The sequence below is a fragment of the Atractosteus spatula genome, chromosome 3 (genome assembly GCF_055471065.1).
Source record: "Atractosteus spatula isolate fAtrSpa1 chromosome 3, fAtrSpa1.hap1, whole genome shotgun sequence".
NCBI classification, from domain to species: domain Eukaryota; kingdom Metazoa; phylum Chordata; class Actinopteri; order Semionotiformes; family Lepisosteidae; genus Atractosteus; species Atractosteus spatula.
The window spans coordinates 33,236,959-33,259,142 of record NC_142708.1 but is presented as its reverse complement, the minus strand read 5'-3'; the positions used below and the strand labels follow the sequence as shown (position 1 = coordinate 33,259,142).

Sequence of the window (22,184 nt, the reverse complement as noted above, 5' to 3'; positions counted from 1 at the left end):
TTTTTCACTTACATTTCCTGCTTTGGCTATGTATACATCGTCTACGTTATCCTGGATTTTTCTTATTTTTTTGGGTGTGAAGATGTAAGATGTAGTCTATTCTCATTATGTGTATTGTAACGCAACGGGGGCTCTGGCTGGCGCCCTTGCCGCATCAGGTCGGCCCCACACTGTCCGGGGCTCGAACCCGGGACTTCCGCGTCTCTCTGCAGCGACCTAGCCCCGTGAGCTAAAGAGAGATCTCTCTACAGCCCAGTAGCTGTAGTCCTGCTATCACAGGGAAGGGCGGTGACGTCACCTGCTCTGGTACGCCGGCTCTTACACAGTACCTGTCGGCCGTAAGCGTTACACTCTCCCCCGCTTAAATCGCCGTCCCCGGCGAAGGGCTATCCCATCCCACTTTTGACACCAATGTAACGCAACGGGGGCTCTGGCGGGCGCCCTTGCCGCATCAGGTCGGCCCCACACTGTCCGGGGCTCGAACCCGGGACTTCCGCGTCTCTCTGCAGCGACCTAGCCCCGTGAGCTAAAGAGAGATCTCTCTACAGCCCAGTAGCTGTAGTCCTGCTATCACAGGGAAGGGCGGTGACGTCACCTGCTCTGGTACGCCGGCTCTTACACAGTACCTGTCGGCCGTAAGCGTTACAGTATTTTATTAAGAAAAATATATTTACAACAGTTCTTTGTTTAAAAAAATACATTTTATGACATATTTCATTTTGTCATCTGTAAAAGTCTTTTTAAGTGATTTTGTTAAGAAAGAAAAATAATTGTAATTCAGAAAAGGGTCTACTGTTGTGAGAATTTTATGTCAGTAGAGAAGGAAAACTTATAGATGTCTTAAGAGTCATTTTTCATCAGCTTTAAACAGAATCCGTCACTTCTTCAATTTTCACTTCTGTCAGATCATCTTCAGTGCCTTTCAGTGTCATATCAACCTCTTCAGCATTCATATTCTGTAAAAGAAAAGGCTTTTCTACTTTTAGCACCTCCATGAGATTATTATTTTGAATCAGATCTACATCATTTTTTTCTTTCTTCTTTTGAAGGTCCTCTTTCTTTTCCTTCTGCAGTTTCTCAGCCTTCTCAGCTTTTTTCATTTTTCTGAAATATTGAAGATTTTTTTCGGGGTAGGTCACCTTGGCGAGGGGCAGTTTGTATATGCCTTTGATCTCAGTAGTGATCAGCAGGAATGTGAGTGCAGAGAGGCAGAAGGGCCAAGTACACGCAGTCAACCCAAACTAAAAACAAATCATAAGGCAGCAGTTTTCAGAATCACATTTCAGATCGAGACAAAAAGAGTTTAACATCTAATATACAGTAAATGCCCACCCATCTTTAGTTATTATTCATCCAATAATCTTGTCCAGAATCACTTTCAAATTCTTGTTTTTTGCATACCAAGAATAACAACCATTTCTACAGAGAAAATTAAAGTTATATGCATTGTTCATACAGACAACATACATACCCTTTGCCTAAGTTCTGCATAGCCATCCTTGTAGACATATCATGGAGACTAAGTGGCTCACTTGTTAGACCAAAAGGGGTTTAGTCTATACTGTTCCCAGCTCATTGTAGTCAGCATAGAAAATCATGTTTTTTGCCCTAACAGACCTGACTTGCATTCAGTAGTACTATTACATGACATTGTACAGTTATGCAAAATTGAACCTACTGTAAACATGATTTTGATTGATTTTCCATTCACTAACATTAAAACATACAGTATACTCAGATAATGTCTACAATGTAAGAATTATTATAAGACAAAATTCAAAGTACTGAAGGTTATGACTGATAGGCGATTTAAATATTTTATGAAATTAAAGTATATGCTGACAACAGAGTTAACATAGTAAATAAACCCACAAAACCTAATAATAAAGGGAAAAGGCTTTAAATCTTAGATTGCTACACTTACCAAAGACATCACATTTCCAATGGCTGATCCCAAGTATGCACAGAAAAATGCTAAAGAAAACAGGAAACCAATCTGTTAATTTGACAGTTTGTTCAGTATTTATTCCTATTACTACTAGTAATGTTTGCTAATGTTTGGTATTTTCTGACATTTTTAATTTTCTGCTTTTCATTTAAAATATAAATAGCATTGAGTTTCTTTTCAGAATTTTATGTTGTCAGATTTTAGTACTATTCTATTTATACTCCACAATAAACATTTCTGCTTGAGGAACAAAACCAACAAATCCAGTTTTCTAAACAAAAATAAACTTCCTCAATGACACTAATTGTCCCCAGAGTTGCAGAGACCTGTCTCTGTAGCCTTACACAGCTCTCGCTGCAAAATTTAAATTTGCAGTATTTGTGGCCTGCATTATTTATATTTTAACTTCTTAAACTATAAAATGTCTATTTTGCAGTATTGCTATTTTGGAATGTCAAGTTTTATTGCCTCACACTGTCTTTGTACATTAGCCTCTTAGTCATAATTAAGATAGACTATGATAATTGTGAACGAAAATATAGTTCACTGTGAGGGAAACTCTTACCACAAGCAATAGCTAGAAGATGGGTCTGCCATGTCAGAGCATAGAACATTCCTCCAATTGCTATGCATGCCAACACACAGTTATACCCCCACAAGCCATTATAAATGTTCTGAAATGGAGACGCCAGAGCCAGACCTGAATTTTGAAGAAAAGAATATAAGTTGAGAAACAAGAGGAAAATTCAATTTTTAAGACTGATTTGTGGTCTGATTTTGCTAATTCACAGGCATCCCCTCCTGTGTTTTAAAGGCATGCGGAGCACAGCTGGCCCCTGTCTTCACTGTAATATTTAACATGTCACTATCCCTGTCTACTGTCCCACTGTGCTTTAAGAGGACTACTATCTTGCCACTGCCTAAAGCAACCAAGGTGTCATGTCACAATTGTGCCAGGCAGGCTGGTGGTCAAGCTGAGGGATCTAGGCCTCAGCAACTCCATCTGCAACTGGGTCCTGACAGGCAGACCCCAAGTGAGATTTTTGTCAGATTTTGAGGATTGGAAACAAAATCTCATCCTCTCTGATCCTCAATCCTCAGGCTGCTGCCTGAGCCCACGGCAATATTCTCTATTTACACATGACTGTGTGGCTAGATTTAACAGCAACCACATCATGAAGTTTGCTGATGACACCACAGTTATCGGTCTTATCAGCAACAGTGATGAATCCACCTACAGTAGCGAGGTAGCAGAGATAGTGGAGTGGTGCCACAACAACAACCTCACACTTAACATTGGCAAAATAAAAGAGATTATAGTGGACTTCAGGAGGCACGGTGGACATCACACACCCATCATCGTTCCAGTCGAAACTGTCAGCACCTTTAGGTTCCTCGGCCTCCAGATCACTGGGAGGCTGAGCTGGTCAGAGAACACTGCTGCCATCCTCACTAAAGCCCACCATCTTCACTTCCTGAGACAGTTAGGAAGTGGGGGATGAGTGATACAATTGAGAGTATCCTGACCGGTAGTATTATGGTGTGGTGTGGTGGAGCCACAGTACAGGACAGAAAAGCCATACAGAGAGTTGTGAGGACTGCGCAGAAAATCACTGGGACCGAGCTACCCTCCATCGACCGGATATATTTCGACCACCGCCACAACCGGACTCGAGCTATGCTTCGGGACCCAATTCACCCTGGCCATGATCTGTTTTCACTCCTGGGTTCTGGTAGGAGGTATTGCAGTATCAGAACACTGACCAAGAGATTAAAAAACAGTTTCTTCCCCAAAGCAGTCCGCATCATAAACAGCTCAAATGATCACCTGCACATATTAGCACCTGCACTTTAAGATACTCTGCTGTTTGCACTATGTCCTGTCTTGGCTGTATTATAACGTGTATTGTCTAAATTTATTGTCCATGTCTGTCTGTCATTTGTGCCTAGTTTTTCTCTACTGTTACTGAGTAAAGCTGAAATGAGTAAACATTCAATACACTTGTTGTATATGGCAAATAAAAATCTTGGATCTTGAATCTTGAACATCAGCTACATAACAGCCCAAACTCACTTAAGAAGACTATCTTATCAATGTGAATTTCTAACAGTGCATGTACTGTGTATCAATGCATATCGGTATACATTTATTGATGGCTGGAGGCTCTTACCTGACACCATACCAACTGCTGAACCAATTGTTGCATGTATGCAAGTAATTGGTGATGAAATAAATAGAGCTACTATAAAAATTCCTCCAGTCCAGGGATTGTCACAGCCATACACCTGGCCAATACCCACTGGCACTGCACGGAATAGCTAGAAAGAGCGGTTGGGAGGAAAAAGAAATTTCAGATGTGTGCGAGATTACAGTTGCACATCCTCCTAAACCTTTATTAAAAGTTCTTTTATGCAAAAACATATGTTTCTTGAGAAAGTGTTTACTAAAGTTGAAAAGATAGATAATTTAATGTGTATTCAAATATTATGCTTTTGTCTTGGAATGAACCCAGCTGATCTTCTCCAGACTATCCCTAAAGCATTTTTATTTTTTTATTATTGTAGACCATTTCCCAGAAACTGACACATATTCCTATGACAAATTCTTATTTGTTTTCTCCATTTCTTTGTCAGGTTCTGTGCAAGCCATAGACAGCCCTAAAATTCAGTTACAGAACACATACATGTACAGTAGCAAAGCCTTTTGTGGCTTCCTCAAACTACTTTAAAAATTTGCTACAGTATGTAGTCCGTGATAGCTGTAAATCATAATTACTTTAATGTATAAAATGCATTTTCAGCTGCTTCTGAATATTGACCCTGTACTAATCATTGTTATACTGTACATGTTTATCTCTGAATATCAAATCTAAATCAGTATAGAACTCTTTTTTGTGCATTAGTGTAACACTACCATTTTTAATCCCACAATCCTTAATTCCACATTTAGTTTTCTGGGATCACACTTGTCTTTAGTAATTTAATATAACATCATTTAGTATTTCAAAATTAGTTAAATGTCCTAATGAAATCTGGAGCTTTCTAATACTAACAAGGACTTTTAATATACCTGCTGTCCCAAGATTTGTTTTTGTGTTTTATGATTGTTCTTCTGTCAAAGATCTTTGGCAGAATATTGGCACTGAACATTTGCTTTCTTGACACCTGACAAAATGATTAATTGGATCATAAATTATTTCAAATGCATCCTGATTAAATTCCAAAGGGGAGCTGCCAACATCATAGCATACCATGCCGGTTTGCAAAAGGGCCATAGGTAATAATCTTACGAAGCTGGCAGTACAGCATTCTTTCATGGGTTCAATGGTTCCACAGGGGAGATAGAGATGGTAGTGGTGAGGAAGGCGCTGGAAACTTACCAGAGCAACATCAATTTCTGACCATGTCAGATTTGGCAAGGATGTTCTTGGCTGAATGAGAACCTGTGGGAAGTGATGGTTGTAATGTCCAGTTGCTACCATGTGCAAGCAGACTAAAATATTAAAGGGCAAGGTGAAAACAGGTAGATCCCATCTGCTGTTGATTGAAGCCAAGGCACTGGAAACTATTGGACTGCAAAATAAGAATAAAAAGTGCTTCAAAACACAGGGCTAACAGTCATGAAAAAGTCAGTTTTCTCTTTGAATCTTGCATTCTAAGGTAATTTGGGGAGTTTACTCCAAGAGATTTCAAGACAGGTCTTTTGCTACATGAGTCACAAAGACATATCGTTTACTACCATGAGTCATGAATACAAGAGACTTTAAAGCAGATCAACTAAATATGTGAAAGGGGAATGTGATATAATTCCAGAACTATCCGGAAGAAAACATCGTTTAATATGTTAATGTTGGTCAATGCAAAATTTGTCTTTCCTCTTCTGTGACTGTTGAAATTAAGTGTAACCATTTCTGCTGATAAGAAACAAAGAGGGGAAAAGGGCTTCTAAATGTGAGGATATTGTTATGTATGCAGTTAGTAGTGATAGAGTGATAGTAAGTTTCACAGTCAATTTTTCTATGCATTTGTTTTCAAAATGTCATTTTTCTTTTACCTCCAGAACCTCTGTTGTCTCTGTTGTTGCACAGTTTTCACATGCCTTCAATAATAATCTCTTTAGCATTAGCTTGCTGTATTCAGACTCAGAGTTTTAAGAAAATTATATAATAATTACATGATAAACGATAAAATAAATACATAGATGAATTCAATTTCCATCATATTACTGTCCTGTAATACAAATTAAACATTTTGTTGGAAAGCTGTTATATAATATTGTAACTCAGCAAAGCTACAGTTCTTGTTTCTTGTAATGTTGTACCATGCTACATTTTTCTATTACATAACATACTGTAAGTGCACTCCTCTGCAACATATGTATTGGGGGAGCACTTAGCCTAGATGGTGCTGCATAGGATGACTACCAAAATCCTAGTTTGTGGAACTAGGAATATTACATTTTTTGTTGAAAATGTGTGATTTGGAATATTACAGTATGTAAGATCTTTGTACAATTAATAACAATACTTTATCTTGTTAATTAAACAAGTATTTCAATGAAGTACCTTTTCAAGGTTAGTATTTTCAGTAGTAGGAAGCACTTTCAATGCATTTACTGGATATTTCCTGTTAAAATGCAATGCTTTTAAATAGATATCTCATAGGAAGAGATATGAAGTTCCTTATTTTATTTGTCTTTTGGTGGCACTTTAGATAATGATCTGAAAATTCCTTTTAATTTTGCCCTACACTCACTGCTTGCCAGGATAGACTCTGGCTCTACCGTGACCCTGTTCTAGATAAAACAGTTAGAAAATGGATGGATAGGTGAATACCATTTAGTATACTATTGATGTCTAGTAATAGATTAACAGATAACTAATAGAATATTATGCTCTTTGTGATGCTGATCTTTGAGACTAATCACATTAATATTCAAAAATGCTTATGTGGAGAATAATGTAACATGTAAAGTGCTCCAGCTCACAATTAAACTAGGTCTCTAGAGCTGTAAGACTTCACCGCCAACATACCATTATACTAACTAGTCCAATTTCCTTAAAAAAAACTTTTACCCATTCATGCAAATATAATAAGAAGAGCAAACTGTACTACAATCTTGAGGAAACTTCATTGGAAGGATTTTTATCAGATTATAGTCCAGCCACTTTAAACACAAAGTGCAAATTCCTCAGAATTGACAGAATATAAGATTAAACAACATCAAAAAGAATGCAAGAGGTTAAATGACCTGGTATGAAAAAGAAACGGATTTCTACAGCTAGCAAAGATGTTTTTCTGACATACTGTAGTGGCAGTAACACTCCAAATTTTAAGAAGTGCCAATCAGACTAAACACACAACAACAAAGATCCATCCATCCCTTTTTTATCCACTTTAACCAATAAAAGGTCATGAGAGAGCCAAAGCTTCTTCCTGCAAGCAGCGAGCACAAGGCAGGGTATACCCTGGGCACACACAGACACAAATTCACACTCTCGCACTGGGTCCAATTTTCCCAGGAGCCAATTAACCTACCAGTATGTTCTTTGGACTGCAGGAAACCCACATAAACATGTGGAGAACATACAGTCCATATACACACAGATAGCACTGCAGACATTGAACCCAGGGCCCAAGCACTGTGAGGCAGTAGTTCTAACCACTGCTCCAGCGCGCTGCCCATGGTAGAAGATATATTATTTCCACTTACCATGCCATAGACATGAAGATATTGGGAAGTAAAAGCCACCAGTACCAGTCTCCTTTATCTGAGAACACGGCCATCAGAAGACCAACAAGGATTCCATTGTAACCATAGAGTCCAGCAGCAATAGCCCCCCTGCCAAAGAGATCATGTTAAAATCACAGTGTCATCCTAAATACATAACAGGTTTTGCCAAAGTTTATAAGATTTATAATCACTGTAAAACATTTATTAACACTGTAAAACCCTTAGTTTTAAGTTTTTAATAAACTTGTAAGATTTGTAATGTTTTAAAGTTTTAGTTTTGTATTAGTTAATAAAGATGCTATGTAGTATTAGGTTTAACAGATTATTAAAAGATAACAATATTAAAACCTACCAATAATACAGGTTTTCCAATTCATAATACCACAAGGTTTTGGAAAAAGGTAATCCATCCACCCATTTTCTAACTGCTTTATCCAATACTGGGTCATGGGGACCTGGAGCCTATCCCATCAAACAACAGGTGCAAGGCAGGATATACTGTATCCTGGAGGGGGCACCAGTCATCACAGGGCAGAGAGACACAAACACAGACATGCACACACTCATACAAGGGTCAATTTTCCTAGAAGCCAATTAACCTACCAGCATGTACTATGGACTGGGGCAGGAAACTGGGGCAACCGGAGAAAACCCACATGAACTTGGGGAGAACAAATCCATGCAGGTAGCACCCCAGGAATTGAACCCAGCCCTGCGTGGCAGCAATATTTGAAGCCTTATATCCCGTAATTTCCCATACTAAAACTTAAGGAAAATTATCAGAAGGACTTTTTCAAGAGTGGTAGATGTGAGCTTTTGATGAATTTCAATTTTTATACAGTAAGTCATTTATATCCAACTAATCAATATGTGAAATATTATAAATATTGTTTTTATTGAAGAATACTTGTCTTCCATACTTAAAGATGTTTTAGGATATTTAAAAACATTGCTTTTTACTACTGGATGTAGTAAAAAGTGGTTATATCAGTAGTGGTAATTGTGGGGATTTGTTTATACTGTATGTACAGTACATGATGCATTGATTATTTGCCTTATTGAGAGAAAAAGAGACATTTAGCAGGATCATCTTGCTATTTTTTTATGTCCCTTTCTTTTAATAGCCTTATTATACTGTATATCAGCTATGTGCGAAAAATGTTAAATATCTTTTTCAGGAAGATTAGTGTGTGTACACATTTGCCCCATTTGTTTTCAGGTTTTCATTTAATATATGATCAAATGTATTATGCGTACAGAATAGACCCAATTTTTATGATCCTTTTACATCTACTCACTTTCTGTGATGTCACATTATGCGCTTGTCACTACTAAAGGCTTTGTCTTTTTTATTGCAACTTTCGACTGAAACAGCTGGACAGTATTTGTTCTCATACTATCAAGTTCTACACTTTTTTAAAAAGAAGGAAAGGGGGATGGTACCTGTTTTGCTTGAGAAGGAGTGCAGAAATGGTTGCAAACATGGTCCCCACAAAGCCATTGAGTGCCCACCATCTGTTCTGCAGAATTAGTCCAGCAAAAATAATCAACCCACTGAGAGGATTGTTGACAAACATCACCTGAGCGGCACCTCGAAGAACCCAGTCAAAAAACTGGATCACAAAAAACTGACCTAGAAAGCAAAATCAGCATGAAAAGAAACTTTTCATGGCATATTTCAATTTCTAAAACTGGAATTCAGCTAATCAGAATCCGTCTGCAGTTTTCTAAAAAAAAACCCATTGAACTGCATACCACTTCTGAAGTTCAGGTTAATGGAGAGGGAAGAGAGTCATTCATAATTTGAGAAATTCATAATTTGGTCGATGTAGGGGGAATCTGAATAATGTTCATGATGTGGTGCCAAGAATTAATGTCACAAGAGAAGGACTGGTCCTCTCAGTGCTGTACAAGGGACTATGACAGCAGGTAAGAACAAATCAGCTTGTGTGAATGCAAGATTTATTAAAAATATTTTGACAGTTTAATCTATAACTGATAATCCAAAAAAATCTGGGTGTTACGATGATAGCCAAGTCATTTTCATCCAGAGTTGTTCTAAATCATAATAATTTTCTATGTCATCTCCCAAGTTCTAAGTATCCCATATAGCAAGTAAATCTCTCTATTTGTGTTTGACTTACATGCATCCCTCTTCCTCTCCATCTCCACCTCTTGGTTAACTCCTCACTCTCCATGGGGGTCCCACACATCTCACCTTATAGGCAGGCAACTGGCCCTCAGCTTAGCAGCTTAAACCAAATCTCATTATACCTACAGTACGATGTCAATAAACATCCTCAAATGCTTATAATTCTCCACTGTGATATTATTCCTCGTGAATTTCATGTTATGCAATGTCATATTCAAACAAATTAAAAGCTGTGAAATGCTAGTGTCTTTCTCACAAATATATCACATATCTCACTCTATCATTTCAAATTGCAATAATTTATTTAAAACATTTTGATAGTTTAATTTCAGAATGGGCAAAAGCTGCAGAGATTAGTTGGTCTGGCCTCATCATGTTTGATTTCAAAACATCTATTCTAATATCTCCAATATTCTTTGCTATACTGAACATTGAACTTCCAACTCTGTCTGAAAGCTAAATTCAAGAAAACCTTGTAGTCTTACCTTTCATCCATTCTCCAAAGACTTTCATGTCCCCTGAGATATAAGAGACAGGTTTAAAGAGGGATTTGGCCTTCTGAAATATGGATGTTACTGCTGCCTGTTTTTGTGTCTCATCTTCCTGCTGTTGCTTAGTCTGAGCTGCATTTTTCTCAGTTGTTTCAGGGAGTGGGTTTGCCATTAGGTGTTGAAGTTCCTTCAAAGCATTGAAATAAAATTAACAAACCTCCATGCATGGTGAAGCATGTAATACGACTTTTTGTATCCAGCATTTATCAATCCCCACCGACATCAAAATAACATTGCAGATCTGCCTGTTGTCCAGTTACCTAGTGGTGCTTTAAATCATTCAATAATGAAAAAAACAAGCCCTGACATCAAATGCAAACAAGTTCTTTATTCTCCATGTATTGGAAGAGCCAACTCCTAATTTGTATAGACGATAGCGCTAAAATAGTCACCTAAAATCTGGTGGGCATGTCTTGAAATTTTTGATGGTGATGAAGAACATTATCTGGTTACCTTATCTGCTTAGGGAATTTTCTCTTAAAAAACTTTAAAAATATCATTTAACCGTAGGGGTGTTATGTATGAGCCAGAACCTTCTCACAGGACAGCAATCACCCCTCACTGTACATAATTATAATACAAAAGCCAGGAACTTCACAGTTAGCAATCTTGAATTAAACCTTGGTGACATTGTTGCAGCAACACGTATTGGTGCTGGACAGATTGATAAACAAAAACATCGGAGACTATTTTCTTACTCTGGCCACCAGTTTCTGCATTGCTAGAAAGACAATACTTTCCAGTATCACACATCCATGAAAACTCATGCATCTCCTACATACTGTAGCGCATAGATATTTTTACTCAAATCATTGTCAATACAAGCAGCGATCCATGCCTAAAGGCCTTTTTTTCCAAATGATATCTATTTTTTTCACAGAACATAAAAACTGTACAGTAGTTTTATTTATCTGTGAGCCAAGCAAACTGCCTCAGATCATATCTCACAGTTTCATGCCAGCAATAACAAATACAATATTGCTATAAGAATAGTAATCCACATTTGTTGCACTGGTGGCACTAATAATAGTAGCCTGATCACATTTTTCTTATGATCTTTAGAACTTATTTAGAAATAGTTTGATAAGCATAAGCTGAAGTAGTTTTAAACACTTTGCAAGACTATTCTGTAGCCATTGCAACATGCCATTGTAGGTTAGGAAATGGTGATCTCGACCACTAAACTTTCAAATCCAAAACAATTAAATAATTGTTCAAACAATAAACTTTAAGAAAGTTTTTCAAAAGCGTGTGTAGAAATTCCCATGGGTGCCAAACTGCTGAATGACATCTGTGAATAAACTGAGTACTGCCTTTCGTAGCTAACATGAGAACCTTCTCTTACCTTCCAATTATAGCTTGAAGTGTATGCTGTAGATGCAACCTTATGGCCCAGAGAACCACTGCAGAAACTTGAGGTATTCTTAGGAATATCCTAGAGTGGACGGACAAGCAGTGTAGAAATAAGAAAATGGCAACATGAGCAGATAGATTCTTCTGTGCAGTATATTATTATAGTATAATATTTAACAACAGTCTCCAGTCCTAGTCCTGGAGATCCCCAATCCAGTCTAATAGTTTATTTGTTTTTAATGATTGGGAACACTTGTGTGATAATGATCAATTTAGCAATCAACAAATCTCCTGCTTTGTTATCACAATAACTGCTTTGTCTATCCCAATAAACGTGCTTTATGTCTTTCAAAGTTAGATTTATGGATGGAGACTCCTGATGTACAACAAAATTCACCAGTTTAAAAAATCTTTCAGTCTTATCTACCACTTTCGACTTGTGTAGTGGATTCACTCCATAAACCAGTTTTAAGACTGTGGAGTGGAAATTCTTGACAGGATGTTACATTACATTATAAATTATTTTTAATGGTGTTATATTTTTACATTGGTCCTGTTGTAGACTTACTATTAAAATATAACTACTACAAGAAAAGGTCTGTTAATTGTTTCAACCTTTATTAACTATTTATAATCATTCTACCAGTGACGTACACTCTGACACAGTCCACTCTGACTACTCTACTAGAGTACGTACAGTTCTTAATGTGTAAGAATTTAATTTCTTAATGTGTAAGAGTTAAAAAAAACATAGTTATTTCTTTTCATCCTGTGAACAAGACCAACAATGAAGATACCTTATACTGCAATTTACTTTAAAGTTAAAGTCTGTGCAACTACAAAACAACAACAACAACAACAACAACAATAATAATAATAATAATAATAATAATAATAATAATAATAATAATAAAACCACAACAGTTACCTCTTTAGTATATGAACCAGGCATAAATGTGCTCGGGAAACAATTTAAGAGGTCCAAAAAGATAAAACAATTCTGCTGTTCCGTCTCAATTCACTATTTTTATACAAAATCAGGAAAAGGTGGGGTGAATGGGGGAATAAGGAGGTGGGGTTTTTGCTGCAAGTGCCATTGCCAAGAAACCTGCACAGACCTGCATATTCTCTTGGACTTTATCATTTCCATGTCACACTGAGGTGTGACAGTGCATCTTAAGATAAGAATGTACCTCCCACTCTCTGGCACTTTCTTCCATGTACAAATGTTAAAAGAAGTGCTACTAAGTCATGAGTTTCTTATTAGACAGATAAAATGCTGGCTGTGTTAATACTGAAGAAAGATACAAGATGTGAAGAAGGGGTTAACTGACTCCATTCTAAGCAACAAGCTGGAGTTTATTGTCACGAACACGGACTGAGATCCATGTCAGATCTTGTAGTAGACCCTATGCGATGCGGTAAGAGCTAGAGAAAACAGGAGGTGTGGTCAAAGGAAACACACAGGGGTTTAATAGTGCACAAAATAATAGTGACAATCCGTGAGACAGTGAACGGGGAAGACAGAGAACGGCATCCAAATCCAAACGGGTCCAAAGGCAGGTCAGGGCACAGTCCAAGAGTCCATCAACAAGAAATCCATCCTGGGATGCGACAAGGTTAAAATCCCCGGAAGGGGGAACACACGGAGAGACAAGACATGGAGGACCAAGGGTGACGGGGCAAGATCCTCCAGACCCCGGGCTCAGGAAGCGGGAGGTGTCGGGAATGAGGCCTATGCCTTCAGGAGACGGACGTAGGGTTTCCTGGTGCCAGGCGGGCCTCGCGACATCTTTACCCTAATGATGAGCACCGAGGACTGGAGGAGCTAGTCTTTAAATAATAAAGCTAAGAGGATACACCTGGGGAGCTTAACAATCACAAGGACAATAATGGGAGCAGTGGAGAGCCCTCTAGGGAGGGATGTCAGGCATGACATTTATGGCACGGTGTTTGGCAGTCATATGGTTATGACTGTCCAAACACCGTGACCTCTCCCCATTACCATAGTGCGGAGCGACGTCAGAAGCAGCAGGAAAACCCTACAGTATATAAACTGAAAGTTTGTACCGGCACTTTGAATAATACTTCGGTTTTCCTGGATTCCTCTGGTCCGGGGAAGACACCGGTGTATGTAATGGGTGGTAGGATGTAAGCCCAGAATTTGGTCTGGCAGGCTGTGATCTGCGGTATTGTGCACAGGCGTTTGAAACTGGTGTATGCCTTAATTGCGCGTGGAGTTTTTGAATGGGTTTGGACCTTTACCGTGATGCTCAGGATCGATGTGGGCCTTAATTGCGCCCGGGGTTCTGAAGCTTGAGTGGTGCTTTAATTGCACGTACAGTATAATCCAGGACTGGTGTGGGCCTTAATTGCGCCCGGAGTTCTGAGGCTCAGGATCAGTGTGGGCCTTAATTGCGCCCGAGGTTCTGAAGCTTGAGTGGTGCTTTAATTGCACGTATAATCCAGGACTGGTGTGAGCCTTAATTGCGCCCGGGGTCCTGAGATTAGCTATGCCTTGATCGTGCACGGATTGGCGTGGCTTGTGTTTTTTTGTTTTAAAGGGAACAGGAAAGACGTAGATGATATGTATGTTTTTTGTGTTTTCCTTGGTTGTTTTAAAGGGAATGGGAGAAACACGGATGATATATGTATGTTTCTGGTGTTTTCCTTGTTTGTGAACACATACACACGCACAACACTAACATAAACACACCTCATAATAAAAGAGCAAAGCACTAAGTAGCAGGATTTAAAGGACATTGAGATCCAAGAATAGCTCTAACTGGACCCCAGTGCGTAAGTCCACCCCGGGGCAAAAGCAGCAATGCTGGCGTTCTGGGGATGGTGAATTACTGATCCAGAAAGGGAGTTCTCGAGGTCTCGTTTCTTGCCTGTGAACGGTGCTGTGTAAGTCCTCTCTAAAGACTCTGAGAGACATTTAGATCTGGAGGTAACAGACGCCCTTAGTTGAATAAGTGCAGGAATGCACAGGATTTCCAAGTGAAAGCATTCCCCACCTGTTACCTCACACACGACAAAGTAAAATCTTCAAGAAACCGAACATGTGTGCTAACTGGGTGTTTGAGAAAGTGGTGGAAGTGTCTGATTATATATCAGAAAAGTGTAAGTTGACAGAAAGGGAAGAAAAATATAGGAAGAAGCTGAGTTTGTCAGAAGAAGTTTGGGGCGAAGATGCCTGTAAGAATGCATATGAGTATTGGCAAAAGCACAAGGATGTATCTGCCGCCCTGGTGCACGGCCGGCACCAGTGGAGGCAGATACAGGAGAGAAAAAAAAAGAGAAATTGGAATGTGATTACTAAAAAGTGTTTATGGAAGAAAAAAAACCTGAAATAAATAAATAAAAGAAAAGATACTTTACTCGCTACAAAGAAGAGATTGAACAAAAGCAAAAAGAGGCTGTGCAGGAGGATCGAAAGCTGAAAAAGGGGTACTGTCAGACAGCGTTTGGTCTGAGCAGTGGTGGAAAAAAATAAACAGACGAATAGTGGAATAAGTGATGTTGAGTTTATGAGACGTTATGCTGTTAAAAAAAGGATACATGTAGAAGTGAAACAAATACAGTGCATTTATGAATTTGTGTGCTGGCATGTACAGTATGTATGTGTGTGTGTGTAAAAGACCGCACTGCATAACTGTGAGTTTTGGTATAGTAAATGACAGTGCGAGTGTGTTTAGCAAACCGGACTGGCTAGAGACGTAACTAAAGAGACTTGCCGAAAATCAACTTAAAGAGACTGTAAAATATAAGAGCGTCTGAAACGTATAAGTACAGTAAAGGTGGACTTAAAGGAGTTAGATAAACAGTTTTTGTATTTATATACAATTAGTTGAATGTCTCGAAACCAGACATACTGAAATGCTGTAGGTTTAGAATCATGACTGGTGGATAACACCACTGTGAGATTTGCAGAACTGAATAATCTCCACCGACAGATAGGGAGGAATATGTACACGAAGGTGTGAGCAGTTTACATAGGGAGTATTCCATAGAAATGGGATAAATCTTAGAATCAAAATAGACAGGCTGACTGGGGGAAATCTCCGGTTTACAATTAGTGTAAACAAGAATATATGTCATTTTAAAAGAAACTGCAGAAAGCGCATGCAGGATGAAAGAAGCAGGGATCTGCCCTGTGGTTCAACTGACAGGGAAGAACAGTGAAAAATTTATCACCCAGCTTTGTCTGAGGAGAATAAACAGTCTTGTGAGATTTGTTTACCTAAAGACTAGATCCTGTAAGTCCCTTGTAGCCTCCCTAAGTCTGTCCCAGTCCAGTGCGTAAAAGGAGTTAAACCTAAAATGTACTGTTAATGGTGTGTCGGTTTCTCTGTTATGGGACACTGGAGCACTACTGTCTTGTTTGTCTCACTTCACTGTTCAACAGTGTGCTATAGAGTACTATATATGGGGAGACAACAGGAGGCCACAGGAGTATTGGGACAGCGAGTTTTACTGCAGAGTACCAGATTTTAACATTGATTTTAACATTTACGTGCACTTATCACGCGAATGTGAGTGGTTCCATCCCAGATCTATTGAGTTGGGATGTTATGCAGCATTACAAGAAATGACTATCCAGAACAGGGTATCACGCGGCTTCAACTGACTGTGATCACTCAGTATGTTGATGATAATCTGAGTGCTTCCCCTGATGAGGAAACCCACAAGTCTGAGCTGCTTCAGGTTTTATAGTGTCTAATATTAAGCAGTTATGATAAGGCCCTTTTGTGTCTAGCATTGTGTAATTTTAACAGGGCCTGGGTGCAACGGTTTAACGGGGTGAGCACAACTTTTAACAGATCTGCTTAAGGGGGGAGAGCAGTCCAAGGACAAGACCACCTGTAATAATTTGAAACAAGCTCTTTTACAGGTGCTGAGACTAGGGCTTCCTCAGATGGATCAACCATTCCTTTGTATGTACAGTAAGTGTGGAAAATGGGTTCTGGGCAGCTGTGCTGACGCAGGAGCATGGAGGTAGGCACCATCCGGTGGTATACTATTATAACATTAGATGCTGTAGCCAAGGTGGGGGACCGTGAAAATTTAAGAAGATGTAATACTGTTTACTGATGGGTCCTCTCTGATGCATGGGGGAGAACCGAGAACAGGCTGAGCTGTTACGATAGAATTTGAGGTGCTAACGACCGGAAAATGCCCCCCCACTGCCTCAGCGCAGCAAGCTAGTTTAGAGCCCTGATGGAAGATTGTAAAAGGAAAGATGTTAAAAGGTTATATGTACAGTATATAATGTATGTATTTGTTGTATGTAGGCCACAATTCTGGAGGGCTATGGAGAAATAGGATTCTCTCACCACAGCAGGGACTCCAGTTAAGAATACTGGGTTTGTCTCTGAACTGATTTGAAGTTTTGCAGCTGCCAACTGAAGTAGCTGTAGTAAGGTGTAAATAACACAATAAATAAATAATTCCAGTAACTCAAGGGAATAACCGTGCAGATGCAGATGCCAGGCGAGCGGCACTGGGAGAGCAGGAGTCTGAGACCCCTGTGAAACCTCTACTGGGGAAAAAGGGAGAATTCAGGTTGAGGCCTCTAATAGACATGGTTAGAAAAGAATGTGAAAAGAATGTGGGGTTGCACGATAATGAAGTGTAGGGCCGTCAGCACACCAGATGCCCTGCATCCCCTCACAGCCTAATGCCCTTTGTAGCCCGACAAATTAATGCCGTCGGATAACCAGGTGAGAGTCAAATGGTGTGCCAGTTGTCCCGAGACTGGGTTGGAACTGGGTTAACGCATTAGCCACTGAATATGTATTTCGAATACATATTGTATTGTATGCTTGGCAAAGGAACTCAACCACAGCTCAGGTGCGGGTGCGATGGCTCTGAAGGCCATGCCCCCGAGGGACCTGTCATGCACTGGCGAGTTAACTGTTGTAGCTTGCTGAGATGTAATCCGTTCTCCTGGTGGGCTGAGGCCACTACCTCTGTAACACACAAACATTGGATGACGAAGATAATCCCGTGGTGCGGACTGCCCTGCCCCTTGGATACTGATCTAGGGGCATACTACATTGGGAAGGTGTGCCAGGCTGTAATCACCTCACTAGGGGTGAGGTGGAAGTTACATTGCCCCCATCACCCACAGTCTGTGGGGATGGTGGAATGAATGGAACTCTGAAATATCAACTGAAGGAACACTGGGGTAGATGCTCTACCTGTAGTCCTGCGCAGTCTGTGGTCTGGAGCAAACAGAACTGTGAGACTGAGCCCATTTGAGATCATCACGGACAGCCAAAGAAACTCCTTGGAGGGCCAAGTTTGGCTAACGGACTGTTGAATTTGCTAACTAACTCTTTATTACAGTATTGTAGGTTTGTTAACCGAAGCGGTGCACAGGGCTCGTGAACAGGTGCTGGACGCTTGGGGACCTCCAGTAGAGGGAAGACATGACCGGATACCTGGCGAGTGGATGTGGGTGACCCTGCCAGACGTTGCAACCCTTCCGGGAGGGACCATATCAAGTGCTACTGACTACTGACTCTGCCATCTGAGTGACAGGATGAGATCCCTGGATCCACGCATCGCACTGTCACCGAGCCACTGCACCAGAGACTAAGTGAACAGAAAGAAGGATGTTGTTACCGTTTCTGTGTCTGATGCTTCCTAAGGTGGACCAACAGTGTGCTTGTTAGGCCTGAGGAGCATTACTGGGGAATATGGTATCAGTACATTCCTGGTCAAAAATGATAATCAGAGTTGGGTCAATATTGCTATTCCAAGATCCTGACGATAGATCTCCACATGGCTGAGGTCTGCGTTTTGGTCCTGGGGTGGGACTTTATTACAATATTTATTTGAAGGATTAGGATTGTTTATATGTGTAATTGTAACCATCACTTGTACAAAGACATTAATCACATCTTGTTGTAACCGTGGAACGCACAATGTCATGGTAATTCATGCTTGTACATCTAGAAAGGAAAGATCTTCCCTGACATTGTATGTGTAAAAAATAGGCAGCACTGACATATGCCATATTTTATAAGGGGGGAATGAAGAAAGATACAAGATGTGAAGAAGGGGTTAACTAACTCCTTTCTAAGCAACAGGCTGGAGTTTATGGCAGGAAAGGGAGATAAGTGATAAGGATTCCAGATGCCAGCTAGGAAACCCCAGGGAGGGTAATCTAAAACCCTGGCCATTTGGCCAAAAGGCTGTAAACTGTCCAGACACCGTGACCTCTCCCCATTACCTTAGTGCGGAGCGACGTCAGAAGCGGCAGGAAAACCCTACAGTATATAAACTGAAAGTTTGTACCGGCACTTTGAACAATACTTCGGTTTTGTTGTTTCTTGCGGGAAACAAGACTTCGGCTTTATTGTTCCTTGCATGCAATAAACTCATCTGTTTAACTTCATCTCGGGATCCAGAACCTTATTCTTTCTGTTACAACAATACTATACTTGAATTCGGCATGCTTTTTGTTTTATCCCAGGTCGGTCCAGAAACAGCCCTTGTCTTTGTAGTGGACGCTCAATCGCTAAGAAACAAATAGCAATAATGATTGAAAAAAAACTTTCGTACATTGTTACAGCTTGCAGTTCAGGTACTGCTGTCCCTAGGAGCATAGCCCAGGGGTCATCAACTCTGCTCCTGGAGAAACACTATCCTGCATGTTTTATAGCAGCAGTGGGAAATCCTGATTAATTCTTGCCTCTTATCTACCCTTGAATACCTTCAATCTTCTAAAAACTCGAACCACCTCTTTTCTGCGCTTTCCCCCCTGGTACACCGATCCTCTGCAATCAATGAAGGCAGTCTCGTGGAAACTTTCTGGCCTAAACTAATATTATCAGACTTGGAAAGATTACCTGTCTGAATATAAGGATACGCTAGAGTCTGCTAGATCCATCTACTTCTCTCACATCATTGAAAATAACCATAACAAACTGTTGTGTCCAACAAAAGAGACACGATCCAGGTAAGTATGAAGCAGGCATTACCTTTATTACGTGTGCACACAGGAGCTAAAGCCGATGAAGCACTGACTCAATTCATTGATTCAAAAGGATTTTAGTTAGTCATTTGTCATTATTCTAGCAGGATAGTTAGTAAAATGATGTTAGTAAATTATTTACACCAGTGGTTCTCAAACTGTGGTACGTGTACCAGGAGTGGTACGCGGAGCACCGCCAGCTGGTACGCCATATGACCCTGGAACTTTGTTGTGTGCGCTGAAAAATCGGGGCAGGTTTTCATATTTTCTATTTTAAGACGTGTCGAATACGCAGCCTACGTACTACGATACAGCGCGCGCTAATACTTGAGTGGACACTGAGCTACAATGTAATTCTATACCACTCTATAGGAATGTGAGCTACGAACGAAAGTGATCAATTGTATTTAAAAAAAAACTTATCTCTAGCCAATAGGAAGGTAGGAGAATGTGCGTGATTTTGGAACAATGCCAATGTTGTAAACACAGGAATGCATAGAAATGCGTGCTAGGAACGGTAATCTTGTGAGCACAGGAAAGTGTGATTGATAACAGAAAAATATTTAAGAACTGTTCTAGGTTAATTTGAGAAAAATACACTGAGCGTCTCTGTGTTTTGCTCCCATGCACATGAAATAAAAACTTCTTTTAACTTCTGAGACAGACTCCTGAAACTGAAACAGGGAAAAATGCAAGCTTGCATATTGCTAAAGCAGGTGAGCCCCACACTATTTTTGAAGAACCTTATTTACCGTTGGATAAAGAGCTGACACGTATTATGTGTGGAGAAAAAGCTGCTAAACAGCTCGACCTACTGCCCCCTCTGAAAGACACAGTCACTCATAGAATTATTGAAATGGCAGATGATATCAAAAGTACGCTAATAGAGCGCATTAAGATGAGCAGATGCTTTTCACTGCAATTGGATGAGTCTGTAGTCGATTTGGCCAATTCACTAGTTTACGTTAGATATGAGTTTGAGGGTACATCCCATGAGGACTTTCTGTTCTGTAAACCGCTACCAACAGGAGCTACAGAAAGCACATATATCAGCTTGTGAATGAATTTATCAACTGGATAAAATGCGTCGGAGTTTGTACAGATGGTGCTAGGGCGATGACAAGCCGACACAGCGGCGTAGTTGCACGAATTAGACAATTTGCTCCAGAAATGAATGGATGCATTGCAACATCCACCGTGAGACCTTTGCCGTCAAGAAAATGCCTGATGATTTAAAATCTGTTAGACTCTGTTGTGAATTGTATCAAGGCTCGAAAAAACGAATTCACATCTGCTTTCCTCGACTAAACAGGCTCACCCCTCTCACTGAAATGGTGCTTTTTTATTGTTTATTTTTATTTGGTGTCATTCCTGTTTTTTTTCTGTAAAGCGCTTTGAGAAGCCACCTTTAAGGGCGCTATATCAAATAAAGTTTATTATTATATTTATATTTTATATTTATATATATATTTATATTTCACATGTGAGTGTGTGTGTGCACACGCGCGCTCATGTTGGTCATTAAGATTTTCTGGGGTTCCTATGAGAAGATGACTTGTAGGTGGTACTTGGATGTTTTGGTTTGATCAGGGGTGGTACTTGGTCCAAAAAGTTTGAGAACCACTGATTTACACAGTAAAAGAAAGTTAGTGAAATAAGAAAAATAATTGTTTGATCCTAGACACATTTTCTCCAACATTAACAGACTGCTAAAACCAAACTGCCCCACCACTTTACCTGCCTCATCGCAACGTTGCAACACATTTTTAGATTTCTTTAGCTCCAAGACCGACAACATCCGGTATCACGTTTACTCCACAGTGCATGCCACTTCCACACCTCCTTTACTGGTTCCCTTCTCTACAACTTCTCTCTTCTTGACTTTGCGTCCATCAATAAACTGGTTTAGCATATGAAATCCACCACCTCTTAGATCCCATTCCCACCACTTTATCTGAATTCTCTTTCACTTCTTTCTGTCCCATTGTCCTCATAAATACATGACCCACATGTGCAACATATCGTCAAAACATCATTCTTTCACCTCAGAAATATAGCCAGACTATGTCCTATGCTATTGCTAACTGCTGCTGAAAAGCTCAACACATCTGTCTTCTCACAAATTGACTACTGTAACGCTCTAGTCGCTGGGGTTTCTAAATCCACATTGAACAAACTCCAGTATGTCCAAAATCCGGCAGCCAGAATCCTGACTAGGTCTAGTGCAAGTGACCACATTACTCCTATCCTGGAGTCCTTGCACTGCCTCCCTGTCAGGATTCGTGCCAACATCAAAATCCTCACACTCACCTCTAAGGCTCTGCATGGCTTGGCATGTTAAATACTGACTGTGAGTGACTTTGACAAAAAACATGGACAAAAAAACCCACTAATCCTCACTTGCCACCATTATCACTGTATATAGCTTTGTTTCTATTGTGTTTGGACCCAGTGACCTC

The 22,184-nt window shown here is 39.9% G+C and overlaps 1 protein-coding gene across 1 annotated transcript; it reads right to left on the bottom strand.

Annotated features, from left to right (window-relative positions):
* Positions 1 to 636: 636 nt before the first annotated feature.
* On the bottom strand, positions 637 to 12,854 carry slc14a2 (solute carrier family 14 member 2). The gene is made up of 10 exons (XM_088912088.1): positions 12,667 to 12,854; positions 11,731 to 11,820; positions 10,320 to 10,512; positions 9,126 to 9,315; positions 7,662 to 7,790; positions 5,329 to 5,521; positions 4,120 to 4,267; positions 2,514 to 2,648; positions 1,925 to 1,974; positions 637 to 1,241 (listed from the first exon to the last, which is right to left on the bottom strand). Exons 1-10 carry the CDS (start codon positions 12,688 to 12,690, stop codon positions 864 to 866), a joined length of 1,530 nt encoding a protein of 509 aa, XP_088768214.1. The 5' UTR covers positions 12,691 to 12,854; the 3' UTR covers positions 637 to 863.
* Positions 12,855 to 22,184: the final 9,330 nt, after the last annotated feature.

Excerpts from the sequence above, each read along its gene's own strand:
- slc14a2 (XM_088912088.1), bottom strand. The coding sequence starts at position 12,690 with ATGCCTGGTTCATATACTAAAGAG. Across the intron at positions 10,513-11,730 it reads CTTCAAGCTATAATTGGAAG|GAACTTCAACACCTAATGGC; the intron begins GTAAGAGAAGGT and ends AATGCTTTGAAG. Across the intron at positions 9,316-10,319 it reads CTTTGGAGAATGGATGAAAG|GTCAGTTTTTTGTGATCCAG; the intron begins GTAAGACTACAA and ends TTTGCTTTCTAG.